At 45.5% G+C, this 21,740-nt stretch overlaps 1 protein-coding gene across 1 annotated transcript in view; it reads right to left on the bottom strand.

The window, feature by feature from the left end:
• The window catches only part of LOC105828684 (T-box transcription factor TBX20), a 59,519-nt gene that overhangs the window by 2,562 nt on the left and 35,217 nt on the right, over positions 1-21,740 (bottom strand). Inside the window, exons 4-5 of the mRNA XM_028192168.2 lie at positions 16,485-16,652; positions 14,566-14,642 (exon numbers count right to left, since the gene is read on the bottom strand). Of these exons, the coding sequence (XP_028047969.1) occupies positions 14,566-14,642; positions 16,485-16,652 (245 nt within the window). The remainder of the gene's footprint in view (positions 1-14,565; positions 14,643-16,484; positions 16,653-21,740) is intronic.

Here is a 21,740-nt window from a genome sequence, read left to right as displayed (position 1 = left end):
TAAAAGGGTGAGTCAATTTCTATGAATGTTTAATATTAAAGAGGTCAGAGAGAGGGAGAGAGAGATGTTTATTCTTTTAATGTTCTTCCAGATTCAATAATCTTTTGAAAAGTCTCGTTGTCTGTTTGATCTCACATCTTAAGACGAAGGCAGCGGTCGATGGATAGCTGCCGGTTCTTCGCGCTTCTCAGAAGTCAAGTGGTTGAGAGACAACTTGATACTAGTATCCTGCCTGGATAATTTGAGCACGGGCTGCTCACGAATGATACCCCTTATCGATCATCCAGTTCCCCGAACCGGCGCGGCCGCCTGCGAGATATCCGCCTTTCACAACTGGCATTGTTCGATATGCTCAGCATTTCGTGCATGAAATAATTTAGGGACGTGCATAATAAAGACAACACATTTGTTCCCACTACTGAAACTTTGGGCCATGCTTTCAATCCGCGCTCTCGTACAAATTTATATATTTTATATAAGCTGTTAATCGTTCTAAGAAACAGCCATAAAACATTCACAATTTGCAGACAAAGTACCCTTCCCCCCTCCCCTCCCAAATAAAATAAAAATGACGAACAGATAATTATTTCAGCTAAAAAATTATTACCTCTTAGAAAAAAAAAATATTAACGTTTTTCACAGAAAACAGCCGGTTAACCTTATTACGTCTAAACGTCGTTCGTGAAGCATTCGGCGCGATGAAGTACTCCATCATCTCGCGCGACCGACGTCGTCGGGACCATACAATTCAATCCCGACCGGCAACTCGTAACGATTCTGTCTCCGTGGACCGGAGCCAGGGGGACGGGAGAGGGCTGACTCTCGCGGGTCTAGTTATCCCGGGGTCACCGGGCCGGGCGACACCCAGTCAAGGAGAGAAGGGTCAGGCCTACGGTTCGGTAGCTGCGAGCTGGCACGTCGACGACGAGAGTCCGGACTCGTAAAGCCGTAAAGTCCGTGGTGTGAGGGCGAGACAAAACCATCGTGACCCGGTGCGCGAAAAAAAAAAAAAGAACTTGCGAGAAATAAGATCCGCCAGAAGGGACCCGATCGCAACGATTCCAGCAAGATCTTCAACTATTCTATGTCTTTATTAGCATTGTGAGAGAGAAATAGAGAGAAGGAATAGTATTTATGTATTATTCAAATGTAAACGAGATTAAGAAATTTCAGGAAATTTTCTAAGGGTATAAAATATGATAATTTAAAATATTCTACACTATAATATACTTTCCGAATGAATAATTGTGCAAAAGCAATGTCGTTTATACTTTCGATATTGTATCGTGTCGCGAAAGCGGCTTTATCTTAACATTCTTACTCGAAAAATCGATCTACAACTCTCTCAAGATCGCCGTGCGCTCCCTGTAAAACGCAACGGTAACAGCCATTCATATCCGGTGCCTCGCGTGCAGTATTGATACCCGATCGAATCGAGAGGCGGCGAGGACGGCAAAGGGCAAATCGACTCGAACCAAAAGGCCCATTCGCGAGCCCGTACGAGAGGAGCGCGGCGAACACGACGAGCGCGGGTGGACAGGGGAGTTGCGGTGGTTTGCGGGAGCAGCTCGGGCCCCGGGAACAATGGGTCCGGTGTGCAGTCCGCGTCTCGGTTACCGTTCGGCCGTGCCGCTTAGCACGTAACACGACACCCGAGGAGGCGCACGAGGCGCATACACATGCACGCACCCTCGCCTCGTCGCAACGCGAATGCACGCGCGTACACCTACACGCGCGCGCGATATGGTATACATGGTGGACGCATGAGAGCGAGCTTCGGGCGCGAAAAAGGAAGAGGCCGTGTGGAAGAGGAAGGAGCCCGGACCCGGAGGGTGAAACCCCGGCGACCGGGGAAAGAGCGAGGGAGGGATTAGGGGGAGAGGGGTAAGGGGAAGGCCCCGGGGCTAATCGCCGTCTCCGCTCGGACGTGCCGGACCACACACCGGCGCGTCCGTCCGCGGCCATTCCTCTTCTCGTTCTCGTGAAATATCGCTGTCAAGGGCCCGAACTCTATTAGCCGAGTTCCGCGGATGCCTGCCTCGCGTATCGATTCGCCCGGATCGATCGTGATCCGAGATCCCGCGGATAGCGGGGAATCGCGGAGGGGAGGGGGGAGGAGCAGGGCGGGACGAGCGAGCCGGTGATTTAGGCGGACCCCGAGCGTGGATCTCGATCGCGATTATACGCGAGCGCGCAGCTCTCTTTGGAAGTCTGAAACAACGTACAAAAGTGTCAGGACTCCGCTGGACGATCGACAATCCCGCCGTGTGATTTCGATATGCTAAAAAATTACTGTAATATTTTTAATGTAATATACAATGTAATAATACCACAGTTTGAAAGTTGCATTAATCTCTTACTCTACTTTACGTTGATGCATGCGCACGAGCAATTCCCTTCGCGTAGGAATAGAGGAGAACCTACTGACGCTCGGAGTAGTAAAGCCAGAGTGTTCCGAAGGTGTCGGACGAGCGAAGGTAAGGGGGATGTAAGGCGCGGAGAACGCGGTTCGCCAGCGGCGCGCCATCTCCCTCAGCCTCGAAAATAGCTTAATCACACGGGGCTCGCAGAAAAATTCAGAAATCAAATTACACCGTTCGTGTACGCGAAGAGGAACAAGTAGGCAATCCCCCCGTCGCACACCGGAGGGGTGGGGGGGGGGGCTCACGCCGTCGTGTGTGCGTGCGTATACGCAAAACGGAAATGACGCAGCGCGCTCTCGCATCGCCTCGCGTCTCCTCTGCATTAAGAGGCCCAGGCTGCAATTCACGTCGGAGTGTGCTAGCGCTGCGCCTCTCCTCCCCCGGCCTTGAATTATATCCTTAATGTTTTCATAAAGCTTCCTTATGTACAGACAATAAAAGCCCTAATTACAGTCGTTCGCCGGGCGAGAGAGCGGCCCCCGGGGCCGGCCGCCTATTACTATTCGCGCTATGCCGTGGCTCCCGTAATTGTTACACCGCGATAAATATTCCTCATCGATCTGACGAGTCTGCGTTTTCCCCCGTAATGGCGCGGTTACGGTCGAAACGTTCTAATTAGAGGCCACCGCCGTTACCCATTAAAATGTCCATGACGTTTTCTCGCGGCTACACCCCTCGAGTGCCGCCGTTCAGAAAAACAGAAGGGAAGAGAGAGAAGGAGCGACCGGTCTATAAATAAAAAAAAAAAGGGGAAACACGCGACACGGTCGATTCGAATTTTTTCCCAACGCTCCGCCACGGCGCTGATATTCGGAGAAATTATAAATCCATTATAAGAGTGTACCCTCTGAGATAAAGTTAAAAATTATTATTATTTAGTCATTGTGGGGCATTCAAAATTTTTAATTTGAAGAATTTCTTCAAAAATATGTACACTGACAGAAATGAATACTGTGGAGACTCGTTAAAAATTTTGGATCTATGTAACTTCTAATTTTATTCACTATAGACATACGCAAAATAACTAAAATCCTAATTAATGTTAATTTCAGAGTCCTAGCGGTTCAATTAATCGTGCCCCTCCGATAATTCCCATAAGAATTCTGATTCGTCCGTTTTTTAACAGATACACTAGTTGAATCTATCAAATTTCCTATTAATGCAACCAGATTCATTTTTTTTCAATAATTTCGAATTATATATCCATTAAATTAATGCACACCCGATAAATTCCTCTCACCTCTAATTGACTCACCGAGTCGCACTGATGTCAGAATCCAATAAGCTAGCCGACAGCTATAATCGGGGGGGAAAAAACCATTTCCTGGATGCAGCAAGCAATAAGACGCTTTTTTACGCATAATTGCATACGCGCTGCTTCCTCCCTGTCGAAAGAAATAGGCATTGATCCGTGGATGGTTAATTGGAGCAAAACTGACGGCGTCGTGACGGCTTTTAGCGGTTAATGGCCGCATCCGTAATTTTCGAACGTATCTGTTCCCCGAAGCCGCTCTGACAAGGAAATATGGTATATATTCTCGCACATGGCTTAATGTCCCGTAATTTCTCGGGGGGCCCTTTTCTCGACAACGTCGTCGGGCGGAGGGCCCGCGGTGCCAGTCAGGTGCTACGTGGGCACCGCGGACCCTTTTCGGGAAACGAAATCCACCGTTCTTTCTCACGCGAGCCTCCTTAAGTCGAATCCCCCCCCCCCCCCGATCATCGGCGCAGGGACGTCTTAGCAAAGGCATCGATGAGAAGCCGTCCGCTGCTTATTGCCGCTCTCTTCGTCCTTTGCGCCGTTCTATCGCGTGATGGAGCCTCGGCGCTAATTTAATTAGCGATCCAATTACACGCGGACCGCATCTCTCGGCCGCGAGAGTTCGCGCGTTTACGCTGATAATTCGCACATAATATTTGCACGCCCGCTTCGTGATGCGCGCAAATAATAAAATTACGGCCGCGGCCGGCATAAGAATGCAATCGTTTATACGCGCCGGTGAGCCGATGTTAATTGCCGGGAATCGCTACCGGTGATTATATCGCGCGCGCACGAAGATTATTCTCGGTTGGTTACGCAGCTTCGAATTAAAGCCATTATGGGTCCTGATTCTTAGCGAACTACACTCGAATGTACGCGACGAGATTTAATTCTTAACTTTTACCGTCGCGGTTGTACACAGCGGAATGCGAACGACTTTAAATATCTCTTTAAATCTTCGCCTAAAAGTTCAACATGACAACGTGCATAAATATAAGTGTATTAAAATGAAGATAATAGCCACTAATACATGTAAAATAAAAACACCGAGATATCGAATTCTGATTTGATGACAAAGTTACAAGCTGGTGCTTCGTGCCGCTCGAAATATTTTACAGTTTGCCTTAATTGATGATCTTTTTGACACCCAGTCGATAAATTCCACAAAATCCCGCGCGGCGTGGATCAGGCGCGACGTGAAATAGCTTGCGATATTAAAGCGCGGGGAATTCCGTCGAACGGAGAGAGAGCCTGTTATTCCCCGTCTACCCCGGGGCTGACACAGGGCATTAGGTAAGTGGTAGATAATAATAGGTTACACCCCGCTGATGGCCGAAGGTAGTTCATCGAATGCTGCGGTTTGGCTCATCTCGGTTCCTCTCGCACGCATCCCACGGGGACTATCAAACACCCTCGTGGAATGCCTCACTGTTCTGGTGATACTACCATAATTAGTGAAACGACAACCGACTCGGGAAACAACAAGAGCAAGAGACAATATTCCGATTATAATCCGGAGTGAATAATTAACATTCCGACGTCTTGGAGTTTCAATAGGTGTTCCGGCGCAATTCGAAAGAAAGTAGCTATGCTTCTAAAAAAAAAAAAGAATATTTCCTCTTAATTACAAGGCTCGGCGATTTTAAATCCATATATCCACAGGTTTAAGAAGATTAATATCTAAATTTCATTTCCCTTCGACTGTAACATTAACTTTTTTAACGGTGTTTTTTTCTTAAGCGAAAAAAATATCAATCAAGTAGACTAAAGTGTATAATGTCTAAAAAAAATTCTCTAATAACGTGTGTGGAAACCGTTTGAGCTCGTGGGTCGATGTCTAGAAAAAGGAGGTCGACTAAATTCAGAGAAAAAAAAGAATCAAAATACTACTATATTGAAAGATTTACGGCGAACAACTCCACTCTCAGTACCAACAGCGAGCGAGCTGTCGTCGTTTAGGATAAGATTTCATGATGGAACACGAAGAGGGACGAAAAGCGAAACGTATGAAGAAGAAGGAAGGGGATGGCTCAGGGGCGCACTGAACGTCTTCGCGAGCGACGTATCGCGTGAAGACTTCGACAAAGAAAGAAACCGGCAAGGAGAGAAAGAAGTGCAAAGCTGAAGAAATCCCGCGGATTCTTCCTTCGAACGTGGAATGCTGTTAAGGGAGAATATTAGGAGATAGGTGAAAAAAAAGGTGGGGAGAAAGGTGTAAAGGAAAGAAGCGGGGGCAGAAGCCGGCGGAAGGAGACACCAGAGAGGAAGGAAGGAGGGTTGGGGAGAGAAAAGAATTGCAGAAAAGGAGAACGGAGCCGGGGAGGGTCGAGGATAAAAAAAGAGAGGGGAGATAGAGAAAACGATAGTAGAGAGCGAGGTGAAGAGTGAGGAGCGGCGTAGGGGGGCAAAGTGCGGGCAGAGAGCGAGTGTAACAGCGAAGAAATTAATAGCCATAAAATATGAATAGAAATTAGCAGGTTCGGGGTGGCGTGACGCGTTTGCTCGCTCATTTCCTTTCGGCGCGTTGAAAAACAACAAGACAACACAAAATACGGTCGAGCCTGTAATTTACCCGGCTGCCGCCGAGCGGGCCGACGCGCGATCGCCGCCGCGTCGAACGGGCGAGTGTGCGAGTGCGCGAGTGCGCGCACATACACAAGCACACGCATACACACACCTGTACATACGTATGTGTAAGCGAAACCCACACAGAAAGGTATCGAGACGTTAACGCTCGAGAAGTCGGAGCTCTAGATGTGAGTAGAAACGCGAATACCTGTACGTGATCCATACGTGAACGTGTATGTGTGCGAGGGTTTGGGGAGGAGGGAAGAGGTCTGTCGGTGGTGCTCGCAAGCTCGAGCCATCATCGTCGTCGCACAGTAGGTATGGTAGGTAATGATCCGGTAATGACCCTGACGCCTCGGATAGCCGGCCGACGGAGTGCATGGATCGTGTGTATGCGTGCACGTGTGCACGAATGTATGCGTGTGCGAGCCCTCTCTCTCTCTCTCCTTGCTCTTCACCTCCTCTCTCTTGCTCTTTCTTCTTCCCGCGGGTATCCCTGGCCGGGCCTAAAGCCCCGATGATGCACGGCGAGACCTTTGTTTTTGCGTTTTAAACGGCGGTTATTAGCTCCGTAGCAGCCACGGCCACTGATGCTGTCTTCTCTCCCTCCAGCTCCTTCCTCCTCCTCCTTCTCCTCTTCTTCTATTTCTTTTGCGGAGTCTTCTTCATCCTTGTCCGTCGCCGTGCCTCGCGACTCGCTCTGTCTGTCTCCCTCTGGCACTTTGATAATGCGGCCCGCTAATGGGCCAGCAAGGAGACTGGCGGTATCGGTCGGAGGTGTCTACGTTGTCGGAGTTGATGCTGGTAGTTGTGTCGAGGTGGAGAAGAGAGAGAAAGAGAGAGAGAGAGAGAGAGAGAAAGAGGGAGAAAGAGAGAGGAAGGTGGAGGGAAAGTGCGAGCTGCGAAGAAGAGGCAGGAGCCGAGCGAGACGGAAAAGATAGAGAGACTTCGCGAGGAGAGGAAGAGGAGGAAAAAGAGGGCCAGAGCGGCAGCGGTAATGACAGGCCGTCCGCTCTCGAAGCTAATATAGATGAATGCCCTGCCCTCCTCTTGCCCTCCGGAACCAGAGGAACGTGGAATCGCTCTCTTTCTCTCTACGTTACCACCCGTTTCTTTCTCCGAGGCGCTTCCATCCACGGTGAAACCGCGAGCCCAAACGACCGGGCCGAAACTGCGACCGAAATATATATATACGAGATACGTTGGCGAATACGTATCTTCTAGATCCCATAAGCAAGATGCAACGAATTGCCGAACGTTGAAAACATACTAGATTTACGTTCATGTTTTTCTAGCTGGTTCCCAATCTCAAAAGTCCGATCCCAAAGATTGGCATAACGTTCGATAACTCTTAACGCAGAACTCCTTATTTTGATAGAACGTATTTTGTTAAAATGTTTTGTTTAAGATACGTAAATAGAGAATAATGGAATGTACGTGGATGCACTTAAGATTTCCTCGGAGTGTGAGCACAACGCGTTTAAATATCATCATTTCAGGCAACACACTGTACCAACCTCGGGGTCTACTTTCGCCGCAGACCCTAACGACTTTACCTAGACCTGAACCATCAATCTGTACCGCGAAACGGCGCCTCTCGGCCGCCATCGCGCTTTCGCACGGGCAGCCGCGGGTATCCGCGATCCCCCGCGACCTGCCGTTTTCACGACGTTGACGGCGGTGCCGTGCGCGCCGCGAACACGTACGCGAGGAGGAGAAGGAGGAGGAGGAGGAGGAGGAGGAAGAGGAGGCCGAACACACGGCGCGCGAGAAGGGCAGGCGGAGAAAGGGGAAAGAGGGAGAAGAAAGAAAGAGGGCCGGAGGGGCATCTATCTATCAGCGCCGGCGTGAAGTGGGCGGGTGCATGCGCCGTATTGCTCCGTACGGCCGCTCTCTCATTAACTCCGGACGCCGCCGGAGCGGCGCATCCGTGTACGGCTAACGTGGAGACGACTGCCGGCGTTCCTCGTCCCCGATCTTCGCGGCCGTACGTGCTTATCTGGACCGAGCGCAGCAACGACCGGTGTCATCGGCTGATGGAGAACGCAAAGACGCGCGCGCGCGCTCGCTCGATCTCTTCGCTCAACATCCCGAACGCCATGCCCATAGATTTATAGATTGTTTTATAAAGAGAAATACACCAGATGCCGCATTATTGTTTCGCATTAATACATGGCGCGATTTTAGAGAAATCGTCAGATATATCGAGCGAGTCGGATATATTTTACGATCATACAAATGCGTAGCTTGGGAAATGTAAATCACTTTTGGTTAAATCATCTTTGATTTATAGATTGCTAAATATTCCTAATACTCGTATATCTTTTAGCTATGCATAACCCTAGCATGGATCCATAGATTATTGGACGACGTATTTACGAAACGCTTTCTGTCCAAAATTGTAAATTTATATACTTGTAAATTACCGTGCGTCTACACACCTAAAAGGCTACAATACCTATACTACTTTCTCAGTAATTTTTATACATTTTATATATACGGCATTAAATAGAGAGAGTTGTATAATTAATTTAAAATTTCTAAACACGGAGAGAATTTTCTCTTAAAATTTATCCTCAAAATTTAGTAATTATGGGATAATATGTGACCTCAAAGAATTTTACTATACTTTTTAGTAAAATTTACTAAAAGTATAGTAAATTTCATCAAAAAGTATAATAAAATTCCTCGAGGTGACACATTATTCCACAATTACCAGATTTTAAGGGTAAATTTTAAGAGAAAATTCTCTCCGTGAACGATTGTGCCTTTCTGAATAAATGTTTACCAGTCTCTAAATCTGAAATCTTTTTAATTTGCAGTGCTAATATACCATGACTGTTCACTATCTTTCAGTGATCCTGATTAAGTGGGAAATACTCTCACTGACCGGAATAAAAGTACTTGTCACTAAAAAAAAAAAAAAAAAAAAAAAAAAACCCGCACATTGCTGATTGAAGCAGTCATAAGCATGGCACTGAAATCCAACTATCATATCGGTATGGAATAATATACCGATTCCGATTTAGGGAACAGCAAGCATTGCTGGTTCAAATAGTGAAGCGAGTCGAGGGTGCAGGGAACTGATAAAGAACTCACCGTCGAACCGCCATGCCCCAAATTAGTTCCGCGATAACCCGACCACCCGAAATGATTTTCGCCTATCGATAATTTCTGATCAGCTATGCGCGCGCTAGCACGGAGCGTTGCTGAACCAACAAAGTTAGGATCCCAAGCGGGCACACCCAGCGCCAAGAGCGACGTAGCGTTATCGTCGTGTGGTGTTGGTGACCCTAGGAGATTTTATCGACAACGGGGTCTCACGGTAGTCTATCTCGAGCGAGTTTTACGGGGACGTTTTCACGTGCGGCAATTTCGAAAAATGAGGGGGGAAGGTCGGGCAGGGTGGAGGCGTATAAATTCTCGATAGGAAGGCGTCGATAGCGGCGGGAGCTCGACGACTCCCGATGGCCGATGGAATGCAAAGCGGCGAGAGTGCCGATCGACTTCTCGAGGGCTCGAGATAACGCGGGGCGAGTCAACGGACGAGTCTTAGAATGACGGTGCGGGATTTAGGCGGCCGGCCGCCTGTTAGGCAGGTGCTGATTTGGGGAGGATCGCGATGTGGCAGTGATTCCGGGGCGAGATCATGCCCGCGTGCAACCGAGATGCGGAGTCATTAAAATGCACACGCGGCTCGTTGTTACATTTGATTCGCCGTGAAATCGCCCCGATGGAACGGAGCTGAATGCGCGCGCGAAAACATACTTATTGTGAACCATTTCAAAATCTCGCGGGCATCCGTCGTCAGACGGAAGAATGTGATTGGTTGCACATAATTATTGTTGATTTTCAAATAATACGTCTTATTATATGATATAAAGTAACGTAACAATTATATCGCTCGCAAATCTACGAAATTATTACTGGTTGATTTTTAAACAAATTTCACTAGATAACTGTTTGTTAGAAAATTTTAAAAATGTGGGAATGTAAATACATTCAAAAACATGAAAAAGCAACGTTTCGGTCCTTTGTGCTTACAAGAGGACCCCCCCCCCTAAAACCTGAGGATAATTGGTAGAAAAATACAAGGACTTCCCTCTAAACACCCTCTAAACCAGGGATCTTAGGGACGGATCAAGGATTTTAGCATTCACGGAGGCCCGGGAACCATTACCATAAATTCATCATGACCTTCGGTGTTTGCATCCTGCGATCCTTGGTCCCGCGCGTTTTCCGCCGACCTCCCACGCGCGCCTCCTTTTAATAGAGAAGCGGCATAAATTCGCTTTGATATATACATCCAGGGCGGTGGCGCACTCGTACATGAAAATATATCGCACGTACGGCTCGATCCATCACGGAACTTTCCTTCCGCGCGTGGCGCGCGCAGATCGTCCAGACGCGGTTCGCGAGTGGGAAGATCGCCGCGCTTCGGCTATTAATAATCGTAAACGAGAAGTTCGCGTGTTTTTGCCGGACGCGCGCTCGCGCGACTTAATTTTTTAACGACCGGCCTCGCCGACCCGGCGACCGGCCGCGCGATGCAGAGAAGCGCGCGGAGCGCACGGAGGATCCGTCGGTGGGGGGATTCGAGCAAAAAAGATACGCGAGATACGATAATCCGATGCGCATACTTGACAATAAACGCAGCAGCACCCGAGAGAAAGAGAGAGAAAGAGAGAGAGAGAGAGAGAGAGAGAGAGAGAGAAGCTCGTCGCTTTAATAATATTCGCTCCAAGGGCGCGCAGCGGGACGACGGTGCTGAAATCGGTCCGTAATTAAAAGCCGCGTTACCTTTATCGTCGATTCCCCCCCCTCTGGTGTCTGGACCACCTCCCCCTTCCTCCTCGCGCCGCTGGCCGGCTCGTAGATTTTTCTCGAGGGTCGATCGCCTCTTCGCGCGCCGCGGACCCCGAGACTTCTCTCCTCTCGCGGTTATCGGGCCGTTCGGCCTCATTTAATAAGTAAGAACGACACGCCGGTAGCCGGGCGCGCATCGGCGCGAGCAACGCCCACTAAATTGTTAACGGCGTCCGGCTACTCGCGGCGATCTCTCGGGGATCTCGCGAGGCAAGGTTTTTATGCAAATCGACCCGTATGCACGGCGTGTTCGCGAATCGATAACGGACACCCAATAAAGTCGTCTCCTACCATCCCTAATACGAGCTTCTCCGTTCCTCGCCGTGTTTCGGATCCCCCCCCTTCCTTTACATTTATTGCCTCCTGTCGTTTAATCTCGAATAAACTTTGCCGCGCGATTCTCGGAGAGATTTTCTGTGCGCGGCTTAATGCTCGCTCGGTGTCGCGTCTATTTGACGGCAGTACGCCGTTTGCGACAAGAGAGTTGAGAGATAACAGGTCAGGGCTCTTTACAGCAGTAAGTTAGCGAGCCGCGAGAATTTAGGTCTCAGCGTGCGAAACACATAATTTTAAAGCAAGCGTTCTTCGAGCTTTGATAAACAAATGTTGGGATACAAGAGAGAGAATTAATAGCTGGAAATTACGGCTTCACGTACGAACAAATTTTCGTTCGAAATAATTCTACTTAAGTTATCCAAGTGTTATCTCCAAGTATCGTGCATGTTCCCCGGGAATTAAGTTGGTCTTAGGGCATTAATATAAACCGCGTCTCCCCCTCTCCCCCCTTCCGTTTCCTTGCTTCCTCGGGCGCCCTCAATTTTTTTTGTTTGTTCTTGCTCTCATCGCTTTTGCGATCGCGAGACACCGTCCGCGTATACCCTGCTGTCGTGAGACACCTGCTCCGCGAGAAGCGAAACGCAATTAAATTGTTTATCCGATCGTAATGAGGCGGTAATCGCGACACTTAAATGCGCCGTTAGGGTTTTCGGTGCCGATCGAGAGGGGGCCATTAACGATAACACGGCGCACGGCTGAGTTTCGCGGATTTTTCAGGAGCCCGAAAAAACACGGTCGCATTAATTGCGCGAGTTACGAGCGGCGGCGTTCTGAATTATGAGCTTAATTAATCGCAAAACGATCTCGCGCGGGAGACAGGAGGTGCGCCCTCCCCCTCCCCCCTCCCTCTCCTCCCCGTGCGAGGGGAGAGTTTTCGTGAAAGTGGCATCCAGCGGCCCAGCTGCGATCACGTGCAAATTGGAAGAGGCGTGACGAGAGTCCCTGCCTCGCTTAACGCGCGCCGCGTTCCTTAATATATTTCTGAGGATCGGTGGGCGGTGCGAGAGCACCAGACGGTTTTTCGTAAAATATGGTACCGAATCCGAGACCCCGCGACCGAGGCCCCTGCCTTCTCTCTCGGGGCGGGCTAATCAATTTTTAAACGCGGGACTTATACGCGGCGAGAAGCCTGGAAAGTCGAACATAAGATACTCTCAATCTTGATACGATGGCGTAGCTTATAACAATGCGAGGAGAGATGCGTCTGCGCGTCGTGCGTGCTCATTTCGAGTTGTCACGTGTAAAATTAATCGATTATTCATGCTAATTTGCTTTAATACTCTATTTCTATTCTGTTATTTTGTTCTATTATTATTTTTCTTTTTTTTTTTACATGGTTTTTTTCCTATCGCGCGGTAGAAGAAGAAACTTAGCTGTGTGAATGTAGATCTGAAAATAATTTTGTTCAACCATCAAGATAATTATATAGGGCGCTCAAGCTGGTTGTGCAGGAATGTCAAAACTTTTTGCTCGTCAAGCTCGAACGTCTTTCATAATTACTTTAATGGTTCAACACAATTATTTTCAGATCTGTATTCACACAGAGCTAAATTTTTAGATACTTTAGCACATTTCACTCCTTTATTCGCATTTTTAATTAATTTAAAAATTTTCGACTTTTTAAAATAACGTCCTACGATTTTGTCTGCATTATGGCTTACATTCTCTACGCAATATCTAAATATACTTCAAGATCTTCAGATCAGTAAATCTTAAGGATCCAAATTGATTTCTCCGTGAATAATATCAGTGATTTTTCACGTCTATTTGAATTCTAGCATCAAAAGGCCCGAATATCTTGTTGAAATGCTGACAAATTACATTGGGCAAAAAAGCAAAGGAAATGCTCTTTTTATGCAGAGACGTTGACGGGCGGCGTGGAACAGCGCTGATAATCGATTAATCGTACAGTCACCGGTTAACAACGTGACGTCGGCATTAAAGATGATCTCGCGATGACGGGCGGCATTGAACAAAAAGAATACGCATTCGCATATACATAAATGTTTTTTTTTTCTCCGTCGTACGTGTCCACCTAGTAGCCGTAAACGCGGAAAGGAGAGGAAGCGAGAAGGAATGCACACACGAGCGCGGGCAGGTGCGTCGTCATTCATGCAGATAGATGATCGCGGATAATTCGGAATCGGCCGCGTGCGCGCGCCCATTTCGGCGCTGATCTCGTCGCTCGCGTTCGGCGTTTAACGTTGTTGTAAATTTCCACCTTGAACGCGAGAGATCTAAGCGATAATTTAGCCGGCTCCGACGTGTGCGATTAAGGTGCCGACGTTCTAATGGGATGTAATGATCGCCCGTGACGCCACGTTCGAGAGGCTCGCCGCGTGTCGATAGGTCGGAATCTTCGCGATGCAGGAAAGAAGCGAGCCGGCCGGGGATGGTCGTGCAAAAACCCGTCCCGGAAGTATAAAATGGCGGAATGCTAGTTGAAATACGTCGGGGTGCATAATATCGCGAGAAGACGAGAGAGAAAATAAAAAGGGGAAATCGAGCAGCGATTTCAAGAGAGCGGACTGGACGATCAGCCTTTAATCGCTTCGTCGTTCGATCTCGCAATCTTCTCGTCCGAGCGCTTTTCGAGGGCAATTAAATCCGTTCCTGGGATTCGGGAGTGATTCGCGTGAGAAGAAATCGAGGAAATCGTCCGGCCCGAATGACGTATACGCTGACACTCTAATCGCGTTTTAATTAACCCCTTCCAGTAGGACGTCGGCGCCGTGCCGACACGGGAGTTATAGATATTTCATTCGAAAATATAGGTTTTAATTTAGCGGCCGCTCGATCAACGTCCGGCCGTTATAAATGGACGCTATGATTGCTCGTTACACCGCTATGCAGAAAATACGCTCGCCGGGGACCGGAACGGTTTGGCACTCCCGAGACGGAGGAGAAACGGCGCGGCGCAGACAGATTAGCCGCTAGCCCAGGCTACGGCATATTTTAATCGAGTTTTGTAAATTATTATTCGATCAGTTACCGATATGACGCCGGCATGAATTTCAACCTGAAAATCCTTAATTTAATCCCCACCTCGGCCTCGATTCTGAATATAGAATCGAGAAAATATTACTGTCGCGTCTTCTTTGAGAAACTTACCGATCGAAGTCAGTGAGTCTAGACGAGTCCCTAAATCCCTTGGCGAACGGATTACTATCGATCTTCAATCTCGTTATCTGCAAAAAACATGTTGTTCCATTAAGTTCAATATTTTTCTCAAGATGTTTAAATGATACAATTAAAATACAAAGAGAAAAAGATTTTATATTAATCTACCAACAAGGAAACTCGAAAATTCAGAATTTAATAAAACTTGGTATAAATGTAGAGGGGTTTTTTTTGTATGAAACATTTTTTAATATTTTGTTTAGTTTACGAGATATATCGAAAAACCGCAAAAATGTCTGAACTTTGAAGGGTGGTTTTACTCCTTCAAACCGTTTTTGAGCACCAACTAAAAATTTCTAAATTCATGTATTCATCCCCTCTACATTTATGCCAAGTTTCATTAAAATCAAAATTTATGGGTTCTCACGAGGTTCCCTTGTCAGAGTATTGCAAAAATTCATTATCTTCCGCAATCGTCAGCCTATTGCAAAAATTGCGGGAAATAATGAATTTTTACAATACTCTAAGAGTTCTAAAAAATAATTTTTGCAATAGGCTGACGATTGCGGAAAATAATGAATTTTTACAATACACAGAGTATTGTAAAAAATAATTAATGCAATAGGCTGACAATTGCAGAAAATATCGAATTTTTACAATACACAGAGTGTTGCAAAAAATAATTTAAGCAATAGGCTGACAATTGCAGAAAATATCGAATTTTTACAATACACAGAGTGTTGCAGAAAATATCGAATTTTTACAATACACAGAGCATTGTAAAAATTATTTTCTGCAATAGGCTGACAATTGCAGAAAATATCGAATTTTTACAATACACAGAGTGTTGCAGAAAATATCGAATTTTTACAATACACAGAGTGTTGTAAAAAATAATTAATGCAATAGGCTGACAATTGCAGAAAATATCGAATTTTTACAATACACAGAGCATTGTAAAAATTATTTTCTGCAATAGGCTGACAATTGCAGAAAATATCGAATTTTTACAATACACAGAGCATTGTAAAAATTATTTTCTGCAATAGGCTGACAATTGCAGAAAATATCGAATTTTTACAATACACAGAGTGTTGCAGAAAATATCGAATTTTTACAATACACAGAGTGTTGTAAAAAATAATTAATGCAATAGGCTGACAATTGCAGAAAATATCGAATTTTTACAATACACAGAGTGTTGCAGAAAATATCGAATTTTTACAATACACAGAGGATTGTAAAAAATAATTTCTGCAATAGGCTGACAATTGCAGAAAATATCGAATTTTTACAATACACAAAGTGTTGTAAAAAATAATTTCTGCAATAGGCTGACAATTGCAGAAAATATCGAATTTTTACAATACACAGAGTGTTGTAAAAAATAATTTCTGCACCTTTCAAACCACCTTTCAAACTTGAGAAAACATTTTTGCGGTTTTTCGATATATCTCGTAAACTAAACAAAATATTAAAAAATGGTTTATACAAAAGTTTTACAGCACAAATACCTCCATTTAACTATGGTATTCATTTTTCGGGAAAAAAAATTTTTTTTTTTTAAATAAGTAGCATAGTTAAATAAAGGTATATATATATATATCTTAATTTGAAGTAAATTTTAATAATTTATTTTAATTACTTATTATAATACATCATTAAAAATTTGTAATAAAGAAAGCAAGAAAGAAAAGTGTTTCTATTTAATGCGACCAACTGAAGATCTTTTTTAGTAGCACGAAAAAATTAAGGATCTCAAGAAACTAATTCTCCATGTCGAGAGCCGTGGCCTCAATCTCGGGATGCAGATATATTCAGCGGTCTCTTCGAAGCGGTTCGCTTGTCGAGAGTTAACGCTTGCAGTGTATAAATCGACTGTTATTCAACCAGACGCGGTCTGGACTCACCAGCTGATTCTGATACGCCGTGACGGCGGTGAAAATGGCCTCCTTGAAGACAAACGTCTTGTGCTCCTCCTTCTGGAGGTCGGTGATGTTCAAGCTGTTGTCGTCGGCGTGTTTACAGCGGACCAGGTGTATCCTCGGCTGATACCTGTGCATCGAGTTCAGCACGATCTGCAACAGTAAGAAAATCTGCCGTTGGATTATCGCTCCTCCCAACGGGACTGCGCGCGGAAAATTGAGATCCCACGATCGTCTTGTAATGAATTCCGCGAGCGGGAATTGCGCGGTGTATCGCAATATCCTCCATAACGATAAAATACGATTATCACCGCGATCGGCGACGATGTTCCGCGCGAACGCGCGCCTTAAGTCGCCGATTATCGTAAGTTACCGGGTAATTATTTAGCCTATGTGTCTCAATACTTAATTACACGTTAATATATTTTCCCGTCCGAGGCGGCTCCGAGTTATCGCGAGTAGATAATCGGCGCGGAAGAGGTAGGGCGCCTCTATCTTACTCGCCTGACTTTTACGTTTCTAGAAATGGGTCACAGTGGTCCACAGTGTAATCTTCCTAATGGATACGAGAGATAATAAATACAGAGATCGAGAAAACGCTTGCACAACGACATAGCAACGTGGGGAGAGAGAGAGAGAGAGAGAGAGAGAGAGAGGGACGGAAAGAGACAGAGAGAATAATCGCTACCGAATTTTAAATCTGCCTCACCTTAGCCGAAAATTTCTTCCGAGCTGAATTTCAAGATCGCGAGATTCACTCGAGAATAAGCAAGTGCGACCATTATGTTATCCGTCTCGTTACCATACGGAATTTGGATTCAGGGCCCTTGAATTTCTCTTGCGTTGAACCAATGGGAGCGGATAGCGATCGCGTCTCATTATTGCGCAAGTTTTTCTAGAATATCTCGCGACTCGCATGGTATATGACTTGGAGAAGTCGCGCAGATAGGTGGGTTAAAATTTCAAGCGGGAATTCCGCCGCCGCAGACAGAGAGAGAGAGAGAGAGAGGGAGAAAGAGAGACGCTCTGTCGCAGGTAGATTCCGTAGATAGCGCGCGGCGCTACGACCGGGGCGAAGTTTCGTATCGATTTCCTGTCCGAAACAATGTGGCGCGACGAAACAAATTCCCCGCGACGGTATCGTGTAACGCGCGAGCAACCGCGCGCGCATCGCGTCCCACGTTGCCTCCGCCTTGTTGGTTTCGGAGGGCGATTTGCGGGACGCGACGCGCAGAGGGTGATTAGGATCCGGGAGATGGTTCGGATTAAAATTAACTTCAGAGAGAGAAAGAGAGAGAGAGAGAGTAATCAGACGTTGAGGATAAAACGCGAAACTCGTATCTTGCGAGAATCCGTGAGAATATCCAAATTACGCTTTCGAGTAAATTACGCAAAGAGCAAAGAGGAATCGTGAAATTAGAAGAGATCCCGTATCTCATGTCGCTTTTGCGCGTGGCGTTTGTACAAACGTACACTTTCGGAAACGGATGTGAATTCAATAGACCTCGAAACGATGAGAGCGGCGGGCCGCTAATTATCGAAATCGAGCCGGTCGGACGGGCTCGTTAGCATACATCGGGAATGATCCTAGAAGCGAGAAGACGGAGGCCGAAAAGGGCGCGCGCGCGCGCGAGAGAGAGAGAGAGAGAGAGAGAGAGAGGAGGCGCGAGACGGAGGGAGAGGAAGAGCGCGACGGTAGCCGGACTTATATATTATCGCTAATATGAAATATGGAGGCGGCTGCGGTGCCGCAACTGTTGAGACTTAACGGCTGCAGGTGGCCCGGCCAGAGAGTCTCTTTGGGCATTTCGGGCCCTTCTCGCCGGCCCTGACTTTTTTAAGTCCCGTTCGCGCGACCGGCTTCGATCGCCCGGGCTACACGCACACGAAACGGACAGAGGCGCGGCCACGTATTATGCATACATGTGTACGATCGGTTGCACACGCAGCGTGCATATCTGCGCGACACGGCCCCTCCCGATAAACCTGTCGCGCGTACGTCCGATCGGATAACTTATTCCGGCGAGCGCGTTGGCCGGTTTGGAAACTCGATTATCTCGATTTCCCGGGTTGTACTCGCGTGCGAACAAACCGCCCCTGGCCGTTCGGAAAAGTCGCTATTGTCAACGGGCCGTGAAAGGAACACGCTGGAATCCCGCAATCTTTCGCTTTGTAGCAACGTTCTTAAGAAATAAAAAAAGAAATAAAAGTAGGTCTTTCCCGAGTCTTTAATAATTACACCGTCGTTACAATTGATTCACAATCCGGTCGATTGTAAGGCCCTTATGAGGTGTCCTGACGTGTACAAATTGCGTCCCCCCGACGTATTTATTTATCTTGCGCATCGTCGCGCGGGATGCGGGAAGACGACGGCCCGGGATGCGGGCACACGCGTTTTATTCCGCGCAAATTGTTATCCGTAGGAGTTTACGACGCAATGTAGATTACAATCGTAAGAACGCACCTCGTCGATATCGAGCGTGTTCTCACCACGATCATCCGTGTTCAAGATAAATACATAAATGGCCGTGAATACATAGTGCCGGGCGCCGAACACGGGGAATAATTTACGACGGGCAGCTGACAGCCAAATGAAAGTGTCTATCGACTAAAATCGATTTTTCCGTAAAGAAATGGAAAAACATCTAATCTGTAACGGTAATTATGATGTATTCCAAGCTATTTCACGTCTCAAATCGTTTCCAAAAAAATATTTAAACATCAAAAATACGGAAATGTAATATAATTTATATACCAACAAGATGTGAAGGAGTAAAAACTGAATCAATGAATTTCAAAATATAACAATTTAACAGAGATTTTTAAAGATAGAAATTGAGAGATTTAAAAAATAAATACACTGAAAAAAAAATTTACTAGATTAAAATAAACATTTTTTCAAATAGTACCTAGCAGAAGTTTTATAAAAAATAAATATTACTTATTTTTTACAAAACTTCTGCTTTGAAAAAATATTTATTTCAATCTAGTAAATTTTTTTTCAACGTAATCGCCAAAATTTTATTTTTAAAAATCCATGCGATATTTGCATTGAACAATAATTCATTAGGCATCTTAAATCTTATATAGAATTTCATCAAGAAAGAGTCGTGTCGTTCCTTGAGATTTCCTACTTTTCCACATCATCGAGTTTCTCGCGTAAAACCGCTTTCCGGAAAAAAAATCTCGCTTTGCGTGCCGTAAACGACGCAAATACTTTTTTCCTCCGTTCAATCGATTAGAGTCCATTTGTAATAATTAGCCACGAAAGGCTACCGAGAAACCGATCCGCTCTCGGACGTGATTTGCATGTGGCGATTTATCAAAGATCACGTCATCCACGTAATACATGTTGATAGCGGCATTACACGGGCGATTTATTGGCATTTTTCTCCTCGCGCCCGGTAGATAGCAATCACGACGGAATGCCAGGTCGATCGTTAATCGAGTCTCAATTAATACAAACGTGTTTCTAGATATGTATACTAAAGATAGAGTAGATAGGCTGAATATCCCGGTAGCGCGATTTGTGGCGAAAATCAAAATTTAAATGCCGCCGCGGATGAAAGGAAGAGAGATCAGTCACAGCGGGATTCGTGATGATTTAAAAGACTGTAAATACCACAGGAATCCGATAAAAATCGAGGATAGAAGATCTAAAAGTCTGACAAATTAAGGATTTGCGGATTTAGACGCGAAAAGAATCTAAAGATCACCGTATTATTTTTAGACTCCAAATACTTGGACAATTTTGTGAAAAATGTGTAAAATAACTTTTACTTTTTTTAGTGAATGATTCTGGAAACATATGTCTAGCATATAATTATTACTTACGTACGGAAAAACTGTGTTACATTCGCGATGCAGAAAAATATTATTTTCGTGCTAAATAAAGCAATTATTCAATTTTTATTTTCTTCTCTAATAGTTATGTTTACAAAGAATATTGTGATAAAAATTTTAAAATACTCCTTATTTACATAAAACAAATAATATTTATTTAAAATAAACTTCTATGTGTACATAGAAAAATATAATATACTTGAATTTTTTTAATACTACTTATTTTACATATATTAGAAGTGTCAAACTTATTTAAAATATATTCTAAATCCTAATAATTTTTAATATTTCAGTTACGACTATTGAATTAAAACAAATATTTAATTTGCTTATTATTTTGATTTTTTTTTCAATAAAATGTTATATTTCTTGAAAAAGTATAAATCCTTTTTTAAATATATCATAATGAGTTTTCCTAAAATTTATGATAATTATATTTTAAGGTCAGTTTGTGTGTATCCTACATAATTATTCTAATGTTCTAATAAAAAATACTTCCAATCTACCTATAGATAAATTTTTAAATACTTCAACAAAAAAAAAACATTCTTTCCGTGCGAACGCACGTTCTTTCCGTGTATGAATCTGATTAAAATCTTATTGTAGGAAAATATCGCGGGGTGCCGAGACGCACTGCGGTAGGGACGAAAATTTCCGAGCGTGTCACGAGCGAGTCAGACTAAATGACGGATGAAGGTCCGTCGCGCAAAGGAAATTACGTTTAGAGTAACAACCGATGGAATCTGCGGTGCGCGTTCACCTCGGTAACTTCGCATTAACATCACACGCGCGATTCGCCGTGTTGCACAAGTCGCACACTACCAGGCGAGACAAACCCACCGCGCTTCGGCTACCTGTCGCGAGCATTAAACCAGTTTCAAAAATATCGCGGTGATCTCGCGGCCAGGCGAAAAACAAACTTCGCGTCGCGACGTCCAGAATACGTATGCACACACACACACACACGCACACGCACACACATACGCGCGTGCGAGCACCTGGAATGCTCGCGAAAGCGAGCTCGGTTGGCGACGGAAATTCTTCGTTTTCTTTCTCTCCTCTTTTCTCACGAGATCTCACTCTGCCCTTCCGTCCCGTTTCCACTCCCTTTCCTTGTCCTTCTTCCACGGATACTCGGAGCAGGCCGTGGATTATCCGGATCCACACGCAGGATACTCACATTGTAAGCGTATATAATTACGCAAAGGCCGCGAATTATAGGCGTATTAATTAAACGGCCCAGAGGCGTAATTGAGCGAGACCTCGCTCGCGGAGAGGCGTCCAATGCCACTTCATTGATTATAACACGCATTAAATTCGCGCAGTTTCGCAAATCGCTATCGCGCGTTTCAGATTCCTCCGACGGTTTTGTCTCGGTCTCGTTGCGTAATCGCAGAG

Source organism: Monomorium pharaonis, chromosome 1 (assembly GCF_013373865.1).
Source record: "Monomorium pharaonis isolate MP-MQ-018 chromosome 1, ASM1337386v2, whole genome shotgun sequence".
Classification (NCBI taxonomy): Eukaryota; Metazoa; Arthropoda; class Insecta; order Hymenoptera; family Formicidae; genus Monomorium; species Monomorium pharaonis.
Note: the sequence above shows the minus strand (reverse complement) of the source record. Positions and strands in the feature narration are given on the sequence as shown.